This window comes from Lontra canadensis, unplaced genomic scaffold (assembly GCF_010015895.1).
Source record: "Lontra canadensis isolate GAN:19392208 unplaced genomic scaffold, GSC_riverotter_1.0 scaffold11, whole genome shotgun sequence".
Lineage (NCBI taxonomy): Eukaryota > Metazoa > Chordata > Mammalia > Carnivora > Mustelidae > Lontra > Lontra canadensis.
Window position 1 is genome coordinate 29,316,637 of NW_022631005.1, and position 23,119 is coordinate 29,339,755.

Below are 23,119 nucleotides of genomic sequence, written 5' to 3' on the forward strand. Positions count from 1 at the left end.
GACTCAATGATATACATACATACTTATGGATTAGAGGGCTATTTTTAGTATGTCAAATCTCCCCTATAAATTTACAGATTTAGTCTATCAAAATTTCAACAAGTTACTGATGTTCTTTTCATGTTTTGTCAAATCGTTTTTTTAAATTTTAATATTGTCTATTGCCATATTCTCAAATTCATTAATAATTTCTTTTATAGTACCTAATATACTATTAATCCAATCTAGTATTTTTCATCTTAGATTGTTTTTATGAATATCAGATTTTGCAGTTTTAAATTTTTAGTATTTTAACTTGTCTTTTTAAAAAAAATCATTCATGTATCTGCTTAATATCCTCATGCCTATTTTTTAAATATATGGGATGTAATTATAATCGACTGGCAATATAATTAAAAAAGAGAATATATTATTTGCATTATTTCTATTATTTACATTTTTATACTCATCCTAGGGGTAATATTTTCCTGATTTTTCTACATGCCTCATAATTTTGTATTGGAATCCTGCTGTGGTAATGTCATCTTACGGGGTGCTAGATAAGTTTGTATTCTTTTAAATATTCTTAAGCAGAGTAGCAACATGATCAGATATGCATTTTGAAAATGTAAATGCTAATTCCAGGTATAGGGCAAAAAGAGAACATTTCACTGGAATAAAAAGCTCAGTTAGAAAACTGTTGTAATCCAGCCAGGAGAGAAATTATAAGAGTTTAATCAGTGGCTAACACAGTGCTTGCTTGCCAAATGATAATCACCAGATTATTATTTGTTGTGTTGTACTGATTCCTGATCAATACATAGTAGTTAGTTATTTAAATTAACTTTTTTGATTTATAGAATATTTTATATTGGAAAGCAATTCTATGCTGAAGGAAGCTATCCTGAAGAAGAAGATAGTAAAGTCAGAAATTAAAATGCTTCATATTGACGACTATGGTAAAGTTTTGTGCATGCTATGTTATTTAAGAACAACATTCTCTGCATCTTATAGTTTTATGTGTAAATGACTCTCCATATTTAATATTTTGCTCTTTCTTTAAAAGAACTTCCTTTACAGTTGTCCTTTCCCAAAGATTTTACGGACCGAAACCAGTATGCTCTTCTGTTAATAATGTAAGTATTCTATTTGTTTTTGAAATGAAGGAATCTAAAGGCTTTATAATTTTTCTTATGCCTCACATGACAGCATTCTGATTAAAAAAAAAATTAAAAAATTCCTACATGTGTAGTTAACTCTGCGGCAGTCAGTGGTATGAACTTGTCAAAGACACCACCACAAAACAATATGGAGGGTTGTGTAATGTGTAATTCTTACCTCCCAAGTCCAACTCAGTGTTACTACTGGGAATAATGGCACATGTGGTTTGGCTTATCAGTATCTGTTAAGCAATTACTCAAGTCCTATGCTTGTATTTTTTTTGGTTTTGTTTTCATATATAGTATTGGTCTCTTTCTTTCTTTGCAATGTATTTGTCATATCAAAGTCATGCTGGATTCATAAGAGCCTTTTTTTTTAATTGTAAGAATACTTAGTATGAGATCTACTCTCTTGACAAATCTTAAATGCACAATAAAGTGTTGCTAACTATAGGTACAATGCTGCATAGCAGGTCTATAGAACTTACTCATCTTGCATGACTAAAATTTTATACCCACTGAATAGCAACTCTCCAATTCCCCTCCCCTGGCAATACCATTCTACTCTCGGCTTCTAGGAGTTTGATTATTTTAGATGCCTTTGAGACTGGAATCATGCAATATTTGACCTTTGGTGACTGGCTTATTTCATTTAGGATAATGTCCTTAAGGAGCATCTATGTTGTCATAGGCCCGATGCTCTTTATCAGTTGTTCATGCAACAGTGAGAAAACACTGACTGCCACTGGTGAAACCATTGGTTATATTTATATCACTCCTGCCAGTTCTCCTTCTTGGGTTCATGACTAGCAGGAAGTACCTCCCATGCTCAGAAAACCTTTTAGTTTTTTCCAACTTAGAATTGAATTCATTCATACTTTCTGTGAGATCATATTCTGAAATAGTCTTGGGCACAGAGACCCCTAGCATCTAATGGTTGACTAACTTGATACTTACTGATGCAGCATTTTATTCTTGAGAGTTATTGGTTATTTTCCTTATTAAGAACCTAGCCAGCATATATTGCTAGGACAGTGCTTAAAGTTGTCTAAAATTATATCAGAACCTTATTAGGAAAGGGAAATGAAAATAGAATTACTTGTTGTTTGAATATAGAGAATATAGAGATTAATTGTTCAGTCTATGAAATCAAAGTTCCTGGCTTTAAATTCCAGTTTTGTCATTAATTAGCTGTGTCCTTGAGCAAGCGGCTTAACCTCATTTAGGGCTCAATTTCTCCAAATACAAAACAAGCATTAAAATACAGACTATGTTTTAAGGCTGCTTTTTAGATTAAATGAAATACAACATGTAAAGTGCCAGGCACATGACCGTTTTAATTATTTTGATTATAGTTCATTATTTTATATAGATTATAGATTCTTTAATAAATAGAAACAGTTTGTCACATAATTATAAGCAGCTAAATACAGAAAACATTATATTTAGTATTTCCCCACATTCCATTATCTATTCCTAATGTTAATTCCTAAACCTCATCTAGTTTCTCATGCCCAGACCATTCTCCTTTGTCCCCAAAAAACCAGAGGGCCCTGAAAGTTCTTGGGGACTTTCTGAGGAAGTTCTTATTTGCTCTTTTATAATTCCTTTTCTTGTCCGTTCTCTTTCACCTACTTTTCTTCAATTCCTATTTGAAGTATATGTGTGATTTATTGAGGAAAATATTTCAGGAGACAAAATGAGACAAAAAAAAAATTCTTAAACCCTATATTCTGTATCAGTCATATCTCCCTTTGGGAAAAGAGGCCTTTTTATTTACTTGGGGGTGGTGGTTCTCAGGGAAAGGAACCCTATTAGGCATTCTTCCATGAAGCATTGCCTCACTCATGCAGATGGATATGTAGGCAATCATTCACCTGTCCGTTGGCTCCAGAGTAATGTCACAGTTTGGGGTGAAAAGTAGATGGGAATTATAGATACTCACTGTAGCCCTGAGTCAGAGAAACTAACTAACTTGTTGTGGCATCTGATATGAGCTTTATGCTGGATGATTTTTATTTTGTAAGAAGAACTTAATAGATTAGTACAAGATGATTTCTCTTGTTAGAAAAGGGATGATCAGGTCTTTTTTAGAGGCAGGATAATAGAGTAAAGGTATTACTGCAGAAGTCAGGTAGGTTTGGGTTCAAATTTTAGTTCAAAGATTTACCAAGAGATTGCTTAATTTTTCCAAGCATCAGCTTCCATATAAATAAATTGGACAGCTAACTTGGGTTACCTTAAAGATGTGTCACCATAGCATTTGGTGGAACATAAACACTTACACTCAGTGTTTTATAAATTATAACCATAAATGTAATTATTATTGCCACTATTATTTTTAATAGTTAAAATTATCAGCTTCCACAGATCCACCCCTTCAGACACCACCTCAGTCTAGGTGCTGCAGGGCCCCTCCTACAGAAAAACAACAGCACTCAAAACTTGCTAGCACCTCCACCCTGCCCTCCCTAAGCTTGTATCAATGGATCCACCCTCTCCAATATACTCTTGACCAGACCCCAAACAGGATGCTGCAGCCCTGGCAGTGTGGAAGCAGGCCCCAGAGTAGCAAGCACCACTTCAAAGTGATGCATGCCCCTAAGAAAGTAAAAATAAACACACACACACACCAGTCAGAGAACCAATAGTAGGCTGGAGGCAGATAACTGGTCTGACTGCAGGCCCCACCCACCAATGAAAGCTTCTCAGGGGACAGCCAGGGAAAGTGCCCTGAAGTTTGGTGCCCCTACATCTCTGGTAAATGCCTGGTCTGACTCAAGTCAAGCCCAGGGCATCTCCAGGCTGGCCCACGGACACCACAGGGAGTAAACACTGCCCACAATAGGCCAAGAAAGCTACTGCAGATGACTGGGCTGAAGGAAAAAACAGCTCTGCCACAGCAGCACAGTAGATATATCACACATAGAAGACACCCCTGAAGGAGCAGATTCTGGTGAAAAGGGGACACTACCTAGCAGGAAACTAAAGAACCTCTTCAAAATGCCATTAGTTGCAAGTCCAGATGTGGCTGTCTCCCCTAACACAAAGAAGCCTATACAGAAAGTAAGACAAATAAGGAGACAGAGGAATATGTCCCAAATAAAAGAAAAAGATAAAATCACAGCAAGAGACCAAAGCAAAATGGAGGTAAGTAATATGCCTGTTAAGAATTTAAAGTAATAATCATAAAGATACTCAGCAGACATAAAGAGTAGAAGACATCTCTGATGCTTAATGAGATTAAAAAAACCAATTAGAGATAAAGAGCACAATAAATGAATTTAAAAATACACTAGATGTAATAAATAGTAGAAGAGATGAAGCAGAAGACTGGACCAGTGACCTGGAGGACAGAATAATAGAAAATAAGCTGATCAGATGGGGATTATATTATATAATTTATAAGCAGGTTATATATAATCTATATATGTCATATATGATATATAATTATATATAATACAAATATAGTCTCCTATATAATTAATATATAAGCACATTATGTTATATAACATGTATATTTTTATATATATATTTAAAACACACTTAGAGAATTTAGTCATTTGCTTTATTGGGTTACAGAAGAAGAGAAAGAAAAGGAGGCAGAAAATTTACTTGAAGAAATAATAGTTGTAAATCTCTAAAATCTGGACAAGGGAACAAATCCAGATAATCTAGGCACAGAGAGTCCCCCCCAAGGACACATAAAATCTACCCAAGGAGGTCCACACCAAGATACACAGTAATTAAGGTGGGAAAAGTAGTGACACAGAATTTTAAAAGCAGCAGAAGAAAACAGTTACATTCAAAGGAAACCACATAAGGTTACCAGATGATTTTTTTAGTAGAAACCCTGCACGCCAGAGGGAGTGGCATGACATATTCAAAATATTGCAGCCAAGAATATGCTATCCAGCAATGCCATCCTTCAGAATAGAAAGTGAGATAAAGAGTTGTCTAGGCACACAAAAGTTAAAGGAATTCACGACCTCTAAATGAGCCCTGCAAGAAATGTTATAGAGGACTCTGAGTGGAAAGGAAAGATCATAAGCTAGGGTAAGGAAAGTAGGAAGCACAAAAGTAGTAAAAATAAGTACATTTATAAAAGTCAAGGAACTGACAAAAGGAAAATGAAATATGACACCACATACCTAGAAAGTGGAAAGTTGTTAAGAATGAATTCAAACTTTATACTGCTATATACAGAAGACATTATATACAAACTAAATGGTAACCATAAATAAAAATATCAGTGATATGCAAAAAAATAAAGACAAAGTAATCAAGTACATCACTAAAGAAATCCAACTTATCTTGAGAGAAGAGAGCAAGAGAAGAAAGTAACAGAGAAGAACTACAAAAATGACCATAAAACAAGTAACAAAATGACAGTAAGTACCTACTTATCAGGAATTACACTGAATGAAAATGGACTAAACATTCCAATTAAAAGACACAGGGTAATAAAATGGATAAAAAAATAAGACCCATATGCTGCATACAGTAGACTCATTTCAGACCTAAAGATACATGCAGACTGAAAGTGAAAGGATGAAGAAACATCTATCATGCAAATGGGTGTGAAAAGAAAGCCACGATGGCAATACTTATATTGGTCAATATACCTTAAAACAAAGATTGTTATGAGACAGAGAAGGGCACTATATAATCATTCAGGGGACAATCCAACAAGAAGATATAGCAATTGTAAATATTTATTCAGCCACCCTGGGAGCAAACAAATACATAAAGCAGTTAATAACAAACATAACAGAAATAATCAATAGTAATACAAAACAGTAGGGGACTTTAACACCCCACTTATTACATCAATGGACAGATCATACAAAGACAATCAACAAGATAACAGTGGCTTTTAAGGACATTTTGGACCAGATAGACCTAAGAAAATCTGTTCAAAACATTTCACCCCAAATTAGTAGAATACACCTCCTTTTCAAGTGTACATGGAACATTCCAAAAATAGACCCCATCTCAGATCACAAAATAAGTCTCAACAAATTTAAAAAGACTAAAGTCATACCTGGCATCTTTTCTGAGCAGAATGCTATGAAACTAGACATCAATCACAAGAAAAATTCTGGAATAAAACAAATTTACCAAGATACTAAATAACATGCTACTAAACAATGAATAGATCAAACAAGAAATCAAAGAGGAAATAAAAGATAATAATAATACATGGAGAAAAATGGAAAGGAAAACACAATGATCCAAAATCTTTGGGATATAGGATGTAGCAAAATTGCCTCAAGAAGCAAAAAACTCTCAAACAAACAACCCAACATTACACCTAAAGGAGCTAGAAAAAGAAAAACAAACACCAAACCAGTAGAAGGAAGGACATAATAAGGTTAAAGCAGAAATACATGAAATAACAAATAGTACAGATCAATCAAACCAGGAGTTGATTCCTTGAAAAGATCAATAAAACTGATAAACATTTAGCCAGACTCATAAAAAAAGAGAGACTCAAATAAAACCAGAAATGAAAGAGGAGAAATGACAAATGATACCACAGAAATAAAAAGGATTTTAAGAATATTATGAAAAGCTATATTGCTAGCAAATTTGACAACCTAGAAGAAATGGATAAATTCCTAGAAACATGTAATCTACTAAAATTGAAAAAGGAAGAAATAGAAATTTATACAGACCAACTATCAGCAATGAAACTAAATTAGTAATCAAAAAAGTCTCCACAAACAAAAACTCAAGACCAGATGGCTTCACAGTTGAATTCTACTAAATATTAAAAGTTAATATTTAATTTATTTAAATTTAATTTGATTAATTTAAAAAGAAATTTAATTTGATTAAAAGTAAAAATATTAAATTTAATTTAATAAATTTATTAAAAGTTAATACCTCTTAAAGTATTCCAAAATAGAAGAGGAAACAAAACTTACGAATTCATTCTATGAGGCCTGCATTATCCTGATACTAAAATGAGATAAAGATACTTAAAATTAATTAATTAATTAATAAGAGAGAGTAAAAGAGTATTACAGGCCAATATTCTGATGAGTAAAGACACAAAAATCCTCAACAAAAATCAGCAAATTGAATCCAACAATACATTAAAAAACTCATTCATCAAACTCCAATGAGATTTATTCCCAGGATGCAACATTGTCAAATCAGTCAGTATGATACATTGGATCAAGAGCAAGGATAAAAACCATATGATCATTTCAATTGATGCAGAAAAATCCATCTGGCAAAGTATAACATCCATCAAAAAAGTAGGTTTAGAGGGAAAATAACATCATAAAGGCCATATATGAAAAACCCACAGCTAAAATTATATTCAAGGCGAAAAACTGAGAGCTTTCCCTCTAATATCAACAACAAGACAAGGTTGTCCACTCTCACTGATTTTATTCAACATAGTACTGGAAATCCTAGCCACAGCAAACAGGTAAGAAGAGCTAATGAAATCATCCAATTTGGAAAAAAAAGAAAATCACCTAATTTGGTAAAGAAGAAGTGAAACTTTCACTATTCACAATAATATGGTATGATGTATAAAAAACTCAAGACTCTACCAAAAAGCTCCTAGAACTGATAAATGAATTCAGTAATGCTGCAGAACACAAAATCAATGTACAGAAATCCATTGCATTTCTATGCAGTAATAATGAAGCAGCAGAAAGAAAAATTAAGAAAGCAGTCCTATTTATAATTGTACCAAAAATAATAAAATACTTAGGCATAAACTTAATCACAGAGGTGAAAGACTATAATCTGGAAAGTATAAAACATTGACAAAAAGAAATTGAAGTCAACACAGAGATATTTCATAAGATATTTCATGCTTACAGATTAGAAGAACAAATACTGTTAAAATGTCCATACTACCCAAAGCAATCTACAGATTTAATGAAATCCATATCAAAATACTAAAAGCATTTTTCACAGAACTAGAACAAATAATCCTAAAATTTGTATGGAATCATAAAGGACCCTGAATAGTCAAAACAATCCTGCAAAAGCAAAACAAAGCTGGAGACATCACAATTCCAGACCTCAAATTATACTACAAATCTGTAGTAATCAAATGAGTATTGTATTGCCACAAACAGAACAGAAAACCCAGGAATAAACCCAGAAATAAACCCACAACTATATGGTCAATTAATCTTCAACAAAGGTGGCAAGACTATGCAATGGGTAAAAGACAACCTTTTCAACAAATGGTGTTGCGAAAACTGGACAGCTACATGCAAAAGAATGAAACTGGACCACTTTCTTATACCAGATACAAAAATAAATTCAAAGTGGATTAAAGACCTAAATGTGAGATCTGAAACCATGAAAATCCTAAAATAGAGCATAGGCAGTAATTTCTCTTACACAGGCCATAGCAACATCTTTCTAGTTACATCTCCTGAGGCAAGGGGAGAAAAGCAAAAATGAACTACTGGGACTAAGTAAAGATAAAAAAAACTTCTGCACTGTGAAGGAAACAATCGACAAAACTAAAAAACAACCTATGAATGGAGAAGATATTTGCATATGACATATCTGATACAGTGTCCAAAATATATAAAGAACTGATACAACTCAACACCCCCAAAATAAACAACCCAATTAAAAACTGGGCAGAAGACATGAATAGACATTTCTTCAAAGAAGATATGCAGATGGCTAATGGACACATGAAAAGATGCTCAACATCACTCATCATCAGGGAAGTGTATATCAAAACCTCAATAAGAAAACATCTCACACCTGTCAGAGTAGTTAAAATCAACAACATAAGAAACAAGTGTTGGCAAAGATACGGAGAGAATGGAATCCTTGTGCACTGTTCATGGGAATGCAAACTGGTAAAGCCACTCTGGAAAGCAGTACGGAGGCTCCTCAAAAAACTAAAAGCAGAACTCTCTGATCCAGTAATCACACTACTGGATATTTACCCAAAGAATACAAAATGATAATCTGAAAGGGTATAAGCACCCATGCTTACTGCTGCATTATGTGCAATAGCCAAATTATGGAAGCAGCCCAAGTTTCCATCAAAAGAAGAGTAGAGATTGAAGCAGTGATCAAAAACGTCCTGAAAAACAAGAGCCCAGGATCTGACAGATTCCCTGGGGAATTCTACCAAACACTCAAGGAAGAAATAATACCCATTCGCCTGAAACTGTTTAAAAAAATAGAAACAGAAGGAAAACTCCCAGACTCTTTCTATGAAGCCAGCATTACCCTGATCCCCAAACCAGGCAAAGACCCCATCAAAAAGGAGAATTTCAGACCATATCCCTGATGAATACGGATTCCAAGATTCTCAACAAGATTCTAGCTAACAGGATCCAACCGTACATTAAAAAGGTTATCCACCATGGCCAGGTGGGATTCACCCCTGGGATGCAAGGTGGTTCAATATTCACAAATCAATCAATGTGATGAAATAAATCAATAAAAGAAGAGAGAAGAACTACATGGTCCTTTCAATTGATGAAGAAAAAGCATTTGACAAGATAAAGCATCCTTTCCTGATTAAAACACTTCAAAGTATAGGGACAGAGGGAACACTCCCCAATTTCATAAAAACTATCTATGAAAAACCCACAGCAAATATCATCCTCAATGGGGAAAAGCTGACAGCCTTTCCTTTGAGATCAGGAACACAACAAGGATGCCCACTCTCACCACTGCTGTTCAACACAGTACTAGAAGTCCTAGCAACATCAGAAAACAAAAAGAAATAAAAGGTATTCAAATTGACAAAGAAGAAATCAAACTCTCTCTCCTCACAGATGACATGATACTTTATATGGAAAACCCAAAAGACTACACCCCCAAACTACTAGAACTCATACAGCAATTCAGTAGTATGGCAGGATACAAAATCAATGTACAGAAATCAGTTGCTTTCTTATATAGTAACAATGAAAATACAGAAAGTACAGGGAAATTAGAGAATCAATTCTATTTACTATAGCACCATAAGATACCTTGGAATAAACCTAACCAAAGAGGTAAAGGATCTGTACTCGAGAACTATAGAACACTCATGAAAGAAATTGAAGAAGACACAAAAGATGGAAAAGCATTCCATGCTCATGGATTGGAAGAATAAACATTATTAAAATGTCTATACTGCCCACACCAATCTATACTTTCACTGCCATCCCGATCAAAATTCCACTGGCTTTTTTTTTAAAGATTTTATTTATTTGACAGAGAGAGAGATCACAGGTAGGCAGGCAAGCAGGCAGAGAGAGGGGAGGAAGCAGGCTCCCCACAGAGCAGAGAGCCCGATGCGGGTCTCGATCCCAGGACTCTGGGCCCAAAACCTGAGCCAAAGGCAGAGGCTTTAACCCACTGAGCCACTCAGGCGCACCCCCCCACTGGCATTTTTCAAAGTGCTGGAACAGACGATCCTAAAATTTGTATGGAACCAGAAGAGACCCTGAATTGCTAAGGAAATGCTGAAAAAGAAAAACAAAACTGGGGGAATCATGTTGCCTGATTTCAAGCTTTACCACAAAGCTGTGATCACCAAGACAGCATGGTACTGGCACAAAAACAGACACATAGACCAGTGGAACAGAGCAGAGAGTCCAGCTATGGACCTGGAACTCTATGGACAAACAATCTTCAACAAAGTAGGAAAAAATATTCAGTGGAAAAAAGTCTCTTTGATAATTGGTGCTGGGAAAATTGGACAGATATGTATAGAAGAATGAAGCTGGCCATTCTTACACCATACAATAAACTTCAAATGGATAAAAGACCTCAACATGAGGCAGGAATCTATCAAAATCCTAGAGGAGAACATCGACATTGGCCACAGCAAGTTCTTTCAAGACATGTCTCCAAAGGCAAAGGAAACAAAAGCAAAAATGAACTTTTGGGACTTCATGAAGATCAAAAGCTTCTGCACAACAAAGGAAACAGTCAACCAACCAAAGAGGCAACCCACAGAATGGGAGAAGATACTCACAAATGACACTATAGACAGAGGGTTGATATCCAAGATCTATAAAGAACTCAAACTCAACACACACAAAACAGATAATCATGTCAAAAAATGGGCAGAAGACATGAACAGACAATTCTCCAAAGAAGACATACAAATGGCTAACAGACACATGAAAAAATGTTCATCATCACTAGCCATCAGGGAGATTAAAATCAAAACCACACTGAGATACCACCTTACACCAGTTAGAATGGCCAAAATTAACAAGACAGTAAACAACGTGTGTTGGAGAGGATGTGGAGAAAGGGGAACCCTCTTACACTGTTGGTGGGAATGCAATTTGGTGCAGCCACTTTGGAGAACAGTGTGGAGACTCCTTAAGAAATTAAAAATAGAGCTTCCCTATGACCCTGCAATTGCATTACTGGGTATTTACCCCAAACATACAGAGTGAGTGAAAAGAAGGGCCACCTGTACCCCAATGTTCATAGCAACAATGGCCATGGTCACCAAACTGTGGAAAGAGCCAAGATGCCCTTCAACAGATGAATGGATAAAGAAGATATGGTCCATATATACAACGGAGTATTATGCCTCCATCAGAACGGATGAATACCCAACTTTTGTAGCAACATGGATGGGACTGGAGGAGATTATGCTGAGTGAAATAAGTCAAGCAGAGAGAGTCAATTATCATACGGTTTCAGTTACTTGTGGAGCATATGAAATAACACAGAGGACACTGGGAGAAGGAGAGGAGAAGGGAGTTGGGGGACATCGGAGGGGAAGATGAAACATGAGAGACTGTGGACTCAGAAACAAACTGAAGAAAGTAGCCTCTGACAAACTGGAATTCCCTTTCCACTAAATCTTCATCATGGAACCTCAGAAGGAATGGTCCTAAGGACTTCTCCGTGGCGATATTTTCTGAAACCCCAAGCTAATTTCTTGATCTTGGAAGTAAAAGTGAATCAATGGTAACAGAATATTTTACTGTAATAGAAAACCTGTGAAGCATTATCAATACAGATAAATTTCAGTGATCTCCATTTACAGTGGTCTCTATGGGGTCATGACCCCTTTTCCTTTCCTACTTTTTATTCTCCATTCAGATGTCTAATTGTCTTTCTTCAGTCTTTCTCTTTAACATTATAGGGAGCCCTTAGGAATCCAGTAATTGATACTCATTTTCATAACTATACTATATACATCTACATCTATTTCAGCGTTTATCACCTTGAATTGTTTTTGTTATCCTTACTTTCTACTCATATGTGTAATTTAGTATAACACATTTACCTATCAATTCCATGTGCAAGAAGCTATGCCATAGCTGGGGGGAGATAAAAAGATTACAAGCATCGAGGTGCCCGGGTGGCTCAGTGGGTTAAAGCCTCTGCCTTCAGCTCAGGTCATGATCCCAGGGTCCTGGGATCAAGCCCCATATTGGGCGCTCTGCTCAGCAGGGCACCTGCTTCCCCACCCCACCCCCAACCCGCCTGCCTCTCTGCCTACTTGTGATCTCTGTCAAATAAATAAATAAAATTTTTAAAAAAGATAAAACAAAAAGATTACAAGCATCTTGAAATCTGTAATCTTTTTTTTAGATTTGCTAAGTATGTCTCCATAATGCCTGGCACACATGGTGGAACCCTATAAAAACTTTTTTTTATGGTGCAAGACTATAGATTATATGGGAGATAGCCTACAGTTATAGATGTTTATTCGGTAAATACATATGAACCTAAATACCGAGAACCTGGTAAGACACGATCCAGACAGATGTATTGTTATTACAAATGAAAGGTTGGTTGTTTTTTCACTGTATCCACGAAGAAAAGCAGTACGGAGTTGGGGAGTTTCATTCAGTGCTAAGGAGTCATTATCTTTTCCCATTTTCTATTCTTGCATGTTCAACATAACAATGTTACATCTGACAAAGGTCTAACTCTGGGAGGCAATGACTGTGAAACGAATTAATTTCTGGATTGCAGCATACTCTGGCATGCCTCTATGACTTTGCTCCTTCTTTCTGAGTCCATCTTTCTTGAAATCCTAATCAATTTATGGTCACCCATCAAATCTTATGTTCCTGAAACTTTTTTTCACACTCATTTGTTCATCTGTTTTGTGTTACAATTTAAAATCTGTGTTTCCTTCTAGAGCCATTGCCTTCTGTCCAAGGGCCCTCCATGCATCTTGAACCATATTAAACATATTTTCACTTTTCTACTGACAGTTTTATGAGGATGTTTTTACAGGTTCAATAGATTTTGGACCAAGGCTTCTGGAGGAAAATCTAGTTTAGAGGTGAATATTGTGAAAAATAATTTATAGAATGGATTATGAAATATTTCAGTATCTTAACAGAAATGTTAAAATCTTTATGTGTTCCGTATATCTCATAGCAGTTAGCTTTTGCAGTAAGCATCACTCCACAAATATATTTTCAGTGAATAAATGGATAATGTCCAGAAAGTAGATGAATACGGCCACTATTAGTTTTCCTACTAAGTCCTTCTAACTGGAGACCATGATTCATTTTTATCTAGACAGTTTCAACATTCATTGTCATACATATCACAGTACTACAACTTGGTCATCGAGATGGAAGTGAGCTGTTTGTCAGTTTTTTTTTTTTTTTAATATAATTATTCTGTTAAGTAGCAGGATATAATTGATACATATGTAGTAAGTGAAATTATCCAGCCACTCATGTCCAACAATCAAGATAACATTACTATTTTTCTTCCATAAACATACTTTTCCTGTCAACAAACAATATGGATATTGTTTAAAATTTGGAATAACATCATGCTCATGGGACTGCAGTGTCTTGCCTTCATCTTTGAACCAATCGGGTTGTCCAAGAGCCCATACTCTTGTATGAAACCCCGTACAGGCAGACACTGTATCTGCATGAGTCAATTCCAATCTGCAACCCTGCTCTCTACCTACACTTCCTTTTTTGTAGTTTGTTGCTCTATCTTCTTTTAGTTGCTTTTCTACTCTGATGCTAGGGTGAACTCTGTATGATCCAAACCCGAAAATGTGCCTCTCTTGACTTAACCTGACTCCACCTACCTCCTAGTAGGGATTCTGTCTCTAGATTTGGCGGGGGGGGGGGGGGGGGGTAAAAGGGAAAAAAGCAACAAAAAAACCCTGCTTTATTCAAGAAAATGCCAGCTTCTCAATCATTCCTCTGTGTGTGTTTGTTTTTTTATAGTCTTCCAGTACCATTTTCTTTTCCCCCTGACTGGAAAACTTCTTAACACTTTAAGATGTTTTTCTTCAAATTCTATGCACACCTCTGTTATATAACCACACCAGATTACAATATTTGCTTTGCAGTCTCTTCTATTAATTGTAAGCTCCTTGATTGTAAGAACTCCTTTTGTATTGTTTTGCCTTAACACTTTGCCTTAACATTACTTGTGTCCAGAAAATAATGACAGGATGCATGAATGTCAAAACAATCAACCCTGAGTTAGTCATTGGGAATGAATTCAATCAAGATAGGGAATGAAGGAGATATAAATGATTAGAGAGTTTATAATGTTTTTAAATTTCACTCTTGAATGAATTAGTTTTTTTGCCATGTGGTGTCCCACTCAGAAAAATGTGAGGCCCATTTCTCCTTTCTCTAATAAACTTTCTGGATAATGCCCAATAATAATTAATTTTAATGTATTCAGTGCTTCTCTTTAACATCTGATTATTGAACATCTTGATAAGATTATTGTATAAGGGACATTATTTTAAGAATATGGAGATTTCACCCTTAAACTTTACAGAAACTATGCAAGATAAACATCATGGTTTTCATTTAACACAAGGAAACAGTGACTAAAACATAATGTTATGTATATTACCTCAAAGATTATGAGCAGGACAAAATTAGAGTTGGAACTCAAATTTTAATTTAATTCTTTTTTGGATCAAAAAGCTGGCCTATTACTCAATTACTGCATAGCCCACTGCATATTATTGGAAAATTATTAAAAATGCTGACCAGAATCAATAGAGACTTCACTACAACCAAATTTTTAGATACTATTTTTCTTCCCACTTAAATTTATAATAATCTCTAAATGTAATCTTTTCTACCTATACCATGTTAATGCATTGGTATAAAATAAATTATTATAGGAATCATGACTAAGTTCCTAGAAATTCCACAGGAGAGATCAAATTCTCAACCAGACTACTTGATAAAATTCCAAATTTAATTAAAATGTTCACTTTCTGAAAAGTCTTTACACCTATCATTTATTCTATGGATTCATACACTTTTGAGTAGAGGAGATTTTCAGATGTATGTTTGTTTTGTTTCCCAAGAGTAAAGACACATATATTCTAAAACTTCTCTATAATTATTTGATCTTCCACTTACTTGTTTATGACAAGTATGTATCTATTTCACTCTCAGTTTTTTACAAAACTAATATATATATTGAATGTATATGGACAAGAGAGATAGCTAGTACTTGCCTCAAAGAGTGATTGCTTTCCCTTGTAATATGGATCAAAGTTTGAATTTTAAGTTTCTGATTTTTCTCATTTTTTTTAATCTTCCACATTTAAGCAGATGAAAAATTCACCCACACTGTAATGCAGATGAAATGATTAAAAAAAGACAGTGGCATTTAATCTAGGTAATGGAAGGGGAGAAGGGGATCATGTGTTTCATATTTTTCTGAAACTGGACCTTCTTCTTTCACAATGTACAGATAATGCATCATAAATGTCAGTATTAATTTCTTAGTACTACTTAAAAGTGTACACAAAGGTTGGTATCTTGAGAAGGTACCACAGGAAAAACAAATTCTAAATTTATAGAAAATGCAAATATAAGTGGTTGGTAGAGTGTCACTTGTTAGACATCTATCAAGAGGTGAAAATTGGACTTTCACTACTTTTCCCTAAAAAATCTTAGGGATTAAAGCATTCAAAAGATATGGTATTAATTCAGGAAAAGGCCCAGACTTAGAACTTGGTAAAAATAAATAAATAAGACTTTCAAAATCTTAAATTCTTTATTCCAGTTAAGAATTATAAATACTTTTTAAGAATGTATTTATATGTCAAAGACAGTAAATCAATATGTTCCTAAGGTCTACTTTAATTAAACTGTGTTCTTTCAAAGATCTGGATTATTCATCTATGGTTTACAGTTAGTTGCTTTACCTGTGTCTCAGTTTACTAAATTGTAAAATGATTCTTCTAATAATTGCCCATAGTTAGCACTATAGTTATTATTTCTATTTAACTGACACATAAAGTAAACTAAGATTAGTATCACCTGTGCTTATATAGGCACATTTTCAGTTGATAAACTGACTTCCAGAATCCAGATTTTATAGTTAGAAGAAAAAAAAAAGTAGCATATAACCACCAATATAACCACTGAATATAACTGAAAGTGAATGACACCCTACTGTGGGTAACATGCACATTCAGTTTATATGTAATTATCATCCATCCATTCCTCTGTTAGGAATCCACTGTAATCCCTGATATATAGCCCATGTATTGCTGGCCTCAATGTTAACATTCACAACAGTCCCATGCTGAATTGTATTCTCCATTAGAAAATGAAGAAACAGGACACTGTTCAGGAGTTCATCAACTGCTGCTTTTTTAAAAATACACATGCTTTGTTCTGTTTTCATCTAGAAAATTCCTATGTCTGTTAAGTCAACATGTAGAATATTTTGTATTATAATATCTAAAGCAGACCTGCTATATAGGAGATTTACATAACAGTTCACACACATCAAGAATAAGGCCAGTTCTCCTGTTCTTGATCTGTTTATGCAATGTGCTAAACTTTCTTTTGACTGTGACCATCTCTAAAGAGGTCCAAAGAAGTGGATCAAATGCTGGTCTACTTCAGTGAAGATACAGCCATCCCCAGCAACTGAAAGTAAATATCACCAAACTCCCTTCTCTTTCTACCTCCTCAGCTACTCTGTTAGAAATTATCCCAAATGGAAACTGGCCAAAGGTAAGAATTAATGTAGTAAGAATCTGACAGCAGAGTTGATTAGGAGATTGGAACTTGCTCCCATTTACTGCACAATTTCTGTGAGATATCCCTGAGGCCCTTTTCTGTTGGTTCTCTTCCAATATTTTCATGTGCTAAGATGTTGATCCTGAGGTTAATTTTGTGTGGATAATACTAACAGTCCATTTTTGAGTTTATAGCTGGCTCATTAATATCCATGCTGTTCAGTGCCTCAACCTGTGTTCTGATAAGCTTTTCACTTTTTGGCTTCCTACAACAATAGAAATAACTTGATTTAATGAACTAGATTCTGCTTTTTTTTCATTGCTCTAATGATAATTGTAATGCAGTATTTATATCATACTAAGGATATATTCTCGGGCCTTTATTCAAGGGAAATCAAAGAACAAAATCCAATGGAATTCCTTTTAAAAGAAGGAAAAATACCTTTAATAGACAGAAACTGACCCTGATAGGAGGAAGCCTATTCTATTAAAAAATAGGAGAAAAGGGGAGAGATTGAGTAGAAAAGTAGGGGAAGGATAAAAAAAAGATCCCATTTTACTAAAGCAAAATAGCCTCCCAAATTCAGAGATCCAAATTCTGATCAAGAAAAAGAATTAAGTTACTTGTTTTTGGTAGATTTTGAATATAAGAAAAAAACCTACTGGAAAAAAAATGACTTAAAAAAAAAAGACCTAATTTCAAAGTCACAAGTTTTATAATCCAGAAAAGTATGCCAGGGTAAGATTTTTTTGTTGGGGGGGGGATGCCAAAAGAATTATCTTTCAGCAGAAGCAGAACAAGAAAGAACTTACACATACAGGGACACACACATTATACGCTGATACACAAATACACATGATTATGTGTGGAAAGAAATCAGGCGCACACACATAAAACAAATGTCTACATATACACATCCTTTTATTCTGAACTAACTGAAAGACCCACCCACTGTTAAAAGTAGAACTTTTTAAAATTACTTTTTTAAAAGATGTATTTATTTGACAGAGAGAGAGACAGCACAAGCAGGGGGAGCAGCAGAGGGAGAGGCAGAAGTAGGCTCCCTGCTGAGCAGGGAGCCCGATGTGGGACTCAATCCCAGGACCTTGGGATCATGATCTAAGCTGAAGGCAGGCACGTAACTAAGCCACCCAGGAGCCCTCAAATTAGAACATTTTTAATGGAATTGTATTTTCCCTTAGACTAAACAAAAGAAAAAAAAAACTTGACTACTGTTATACTAAGGCTCAGAAATTATCTAAATTGTCTAAAGCCACTGGACCTGGGCTCAACTCAGTCTGGTCCTATCATCATACCACCTGTACCCTTTTCAGGACAGCACCCCACATTACTATAATTTGTAATTCCAGTGGATTAATGCAATTTTTCTAAAAGGTGTAACACTGAATAGGATATATGAATTCAAGTAGATGAACACAAGTGTTGAAGAGTAATAGAATTTGAGAATTTGGCTGATAAGCCTAATTTTGTATGTACTATCTGGTAGGCCTTATCGTAACCACCAGAAACAGGCTTTGCCAGTGTAAGAAAGGTTCTAGGTAGAAGCCTAAACAACCCTGACCATTTCAAACACTTCCCTATAACCCGGGCTGGGGGGAAGGAGGAGATACACAGCCAAAAATTATATTGTAAGCAAACCAGGAATCAGAAAATTGCAGATATTAGTGATATTCCTAATGGAAGAAGATGGGAATGTGAACAAGAAACTGTTCTCTGACAGGGAAAAAATGTTATTTCTCATGTGTTGCAGTAAATAAATATGTGAGAAAAGTCATTCTGTTATTCTGCATGTAGAACAATCCATCCATCAGAAGAAATCTAAGGATCTTAAAATGAGAAATGGAAGAAATTAGCCTAGAAGCCCTTAGCTAATGTATGTATTTCTATGTATGTATTGCTCGAAAGAGGTCAAACTTCATGTTACAACTAAATCATCACTAACTATAAATTTCTATTAAGTAAATTTCAGATTAAGTCAAGACAAACATTGTTTATGGCAAATGTCCTAGTCAAACTCACCTCTTTTTGTGGCCCCTCCTTCCAAAATGCCCCAATGGACAGATTCACAGTTGTTAGTATAGCAGTTTTCAAATTCTACCATGTAGGAGAAGAAATTCTGCCATGCAATAAATTAGAGTCAAGGAAAGTATACTCATTTTTAAAGTATTTTCCTTCCATCTATTGTAACCAAGTTTTACTGGTTAGGAAATGACTTTTTAAAATGTACTGCATGTGATCTTAACTATTTACCACATACTATTTTATAACAAAAAAACAAGTAAAAATAAAAACAGCATATAATTACTCAGGGTAACTCAGCATATCCTAACAAAGCTAGGACCAAAATGTAGGTCTTCAGCTCTCTTTACATTAATTTAAATAGCAATTTGTGAACCTGACCATCTGAACAACTTAGTTGTTCCTCACTTGAATTCAGTTTTGGTATACAAAATTAAGTCATAAAGATTGTTTTGTCATTTTAAAGTTCTATGGAATATTGTGTTTACTCACAGTTCTATATTTTATTACATGCTGATACCCTGAACTCTTCATCCATACAGACATGCTTAATGATGAAGGTAGTGAAATAAATGAAGACTCTGCCTTCCAGGACCTTAACTTCGAAGAAGTTTAGTCATAACTTGATTTTGCTGCCTGTGTTAGGAAATACACATTTCATGTTGCTATGATCTTTCCACTAGTTAGAACAGATGGGTTGTTCTTTTACCACAACCCTGAAAAAAATTGTATGTCCCCATTCTCAACCTTGAAACACCCTCATTTCTATGGGCCCCCGAAGATTTCTGAAACAGAGTAAAACAAAATAGTGTAGTAAAAAAGATGAAGATGACTGTACACGTGAGACTAATATAACTCTGTATGTTAACTATACTGCTGTAAAAATTAAAAAAAAAAAGATAAATACTTAGAGCGTTAAAAAAAAAATGATGACACTCAAAGACAAAGAGGAACCAAATAAATTGAAGCTTGAAGCTTGCCGATTCTGCATAACAAATTCATGTTCTTTCATAACTCATCTTGAAATAAATATGTACCATGTACCAAAAAAGAAAGAACAACAAACCCCACTAGATGGAGAAATGTGTTAAAGTCATTAACTGGTAATGTATTGATATCACTGTGTGTTCTAACATTGAAAACTTGTAAAGACAAGGTTGAAAGTTAAAAATGGCCAGTTAGAGAAAATGCCAAAGGAGTGGAATTACATTTTTTCTCTGGCTGTTGCAAGCCTGAGTAAGAGATTGAAGGTTTTTGTTTATAAAAATCTATAACCATTTATTAATCATTAAGTTTGAAAAATATGCCTTAAATTGTATTAAAAAATAATTTATTTGCCTGCCATAAAATATCTGTGACTTACTAACATTTTGTCTACATTTAATTTAGCTTTGAACTCATTAAGTAGCTGTGAACAATCCAACAGTTTATAACTAAACTGGAAAATTACTATCTTCCATATCAACCAAACATTTTACAATGTTACATTAAAGCTGCTGCCAGTGATCATCACTCTGATCATCACTACCAAGGAGCTGTGGATTACGCTTTCATATTTTAAGTCTTTAGGTATCATTGGTCCATCTGACATAAAATCTCATACGACATGGCACAATACCTTTATCCACAGACATTGCCCAGTTTAATTTCTGCACAACTGGCCCAAAGCTTTTAAACAGTTCTCCATTTCTAACTGCAAGGAAATCTGCTCAAAATAAGCAACACTGGCTGCAAACAAAAGAATAATAATAGTAGCAGTTTCTATTGTCTAATGAATTTAATAACTGTCTTAAATTGCTTATTATATTTCATAGAGTACTTTCAAATACATTATGTCATTTAATGCATACAAAACTCTGAGGAAAACAAGACAGTATCTTGCAATCATTAAAGATAAGGAAACTGAGTCTTGGAATTTTAGTGTCTTGCCTATCTATACTCAAAGTAAAATTGGGACTCATATGGTCATATTTTTACTCACCTTAAAAACTGAAGTTAATAATTGTACTTTATTCTCTGTGAATCATGGTTTGCTTTCTGATATTTGCAGTAAATCCCCAAGCTTCAAAATATAGTGTCTTTATAAAAACTAAAGGCTTTTTAAGGTCCTTCCATTTTAAACCTCACATGACTCTACTTTCCCTGAAAAGATCTAGCTCAACAGCATTTTCTGTGTTCAGGCATATTGTGCTATGCATGATGATTCATGCTATTTCTCAAATGATAGACAAGTTATATCAGTTATCACCTGGGTCTGGAAAAAATACCAACTCCACATTTCATTCTCAGCTAGGCAATTAGAATTCTAGGCATGAGCATATGGATATATGTAGTAACAATCCCCAATAATCTGATAAAGAGGTAATGTTGCAAAAACTAAAAAATTAAAAATAAAAATAAAATTTCAAGAAGAGCTAAAGATTGCAGACACCATGAAAGGACAAAACTGATTTAGATTTGGATCACAGGATCATCATAATTGTGCGATTTAGAGGGGAATGGGGGGAGATCATGATTAACCCACTTTCATGGAACAGTTTATTTATAGGATAGGAATAATGATACATGTAATAAGCCATGCAAAAGACAACTTCCTCTCCAGAAAGGTTAAATAAGTTTTGGTAGTGTAGATCTATTATTATAAAATATTAAGTATTTAAACCACAAAAGACATTTGTATTAGTTTACCAGGGCTGGGTATATTGAACAGTGGAAATGTTATTTTCTCACAGTTCTGGAAAACAGAAGTCTAAGATTAAGCTGTCCACAGGTTTTATTTATTCTGAGACCTCTCTCCTTGACTTACAGCTGGTTTCCCTCTTGCTGCCTCTTCATAGGGTCTTGCTTCTGCATGATTCATGTACCTAAGGTCTCTGTTCTGTCCTAATTTTCTCTCAGAAGGACACCAATCAGATGGGTTAGGGCCCAACCTAAAGTCTTCATTTCAACTGACTCAGCACTGGGATGGCACCATCTCCAAATACAGTCACATTCTGAGGCAGTAGGCATTAGAGATTCAACATACGGGTTTTGAGAGACAAAATTTAGCCAATAACAGCATCTGGTAAATTTTAGTCGTCCATTATTTTGTCCCATTCCTACCTCCTCCTCTCACTGGTCTCACACAGCCCCTATTTTGGTTCAGTTCTATTTGCTGCCTGGAAGTTATTTTCTTTAGCATAACCTAAAAGCTTATGGATGAGAACTAGTTTGTGTATTGGTATGTACTGGTGCTTCTAAGCATCACATTTGCATACTGCAGCCAAGAAAAGCGAGTCCTGACAGGAAAGTGAAAAGAGTGAAGATTTCCGGTATGTAGCTCAAATAAAGTTGGAGACACTCTCAGAACATTTCATGTTTGATGCTCCTTAAATCTATCACATGGACAAATGCATGCTTGAACTATATCTAGATCTGGATCTAGATAATCTGTGATTTTATGAGAGGCTGCTTTTTTACCTTCTCTATAGTCTAGAAAATAAGGTACCACTGTACCACTGTGATCTGACTTTTTAAAATAGTATCACCTTATCCTTCCAGAGACAATGTTCATGCTTAATAACCTGTATGTCCTTCTTTACTTCTAGCATTCAAATTTTTCAAACATATGTGTACTTTTCTTGTTATTAACTTTAGTGATGCAAAACAATTTTTCCTCTATGTATCCTTAAATTTTCTTTAGTGAGAATTCCATCACACGCGCACACACACACACACACACACAAATCAGGGAATGTTAATGCAATAGTTCTTTTTGAGTCAGAAATTCTTTAGGATTGTCCATTTCTTATGTTAAGAAGCAAAATTTAGTTGAGTAATTTAAAGACCTAATTGACTTTATTCAGTGATTTACGATTTGGGCAGGATCCCATCTAGCAAACAGACCTATACAAAATGGAAGGATTGTATAGGCAGGAATGGGGTGGGACAGAAGGGTTTTATCAAAAGAAAGTAAGACTTGTTCAGCCCAGG

At 34.9% G+C, this 23,119-nt stretch overlaps 1 protein-coding gene across 3 annotated transcripts in view; it reads left to right on the plus strand.

Annotated features, from left to right (window-relative positions):
* Positions 1–23,119, plus strand: part of DPP10 (dipeptidyl peptidase like 10) — a 1,333,785-nt gene that overhangs the window by 1,294,911 nt on the left and 15,755 nt on the right. For all 3 annotated transcript variants that reach the window (XM_032856197.1, XM_032856196.1, XM_032856198.1), the window contains 2 exons: positions 840–938; positions 1,046–1,115. In XM_032856197.1, coding sequence (XP_032712088.1) covers positions 840–938; positions 1,046–1,115 — 169 coding nt within the window. The remainder of the gene's footprint in view (positions 1–839; positions 939–1,045; positions 1,116–23,119) is intronic.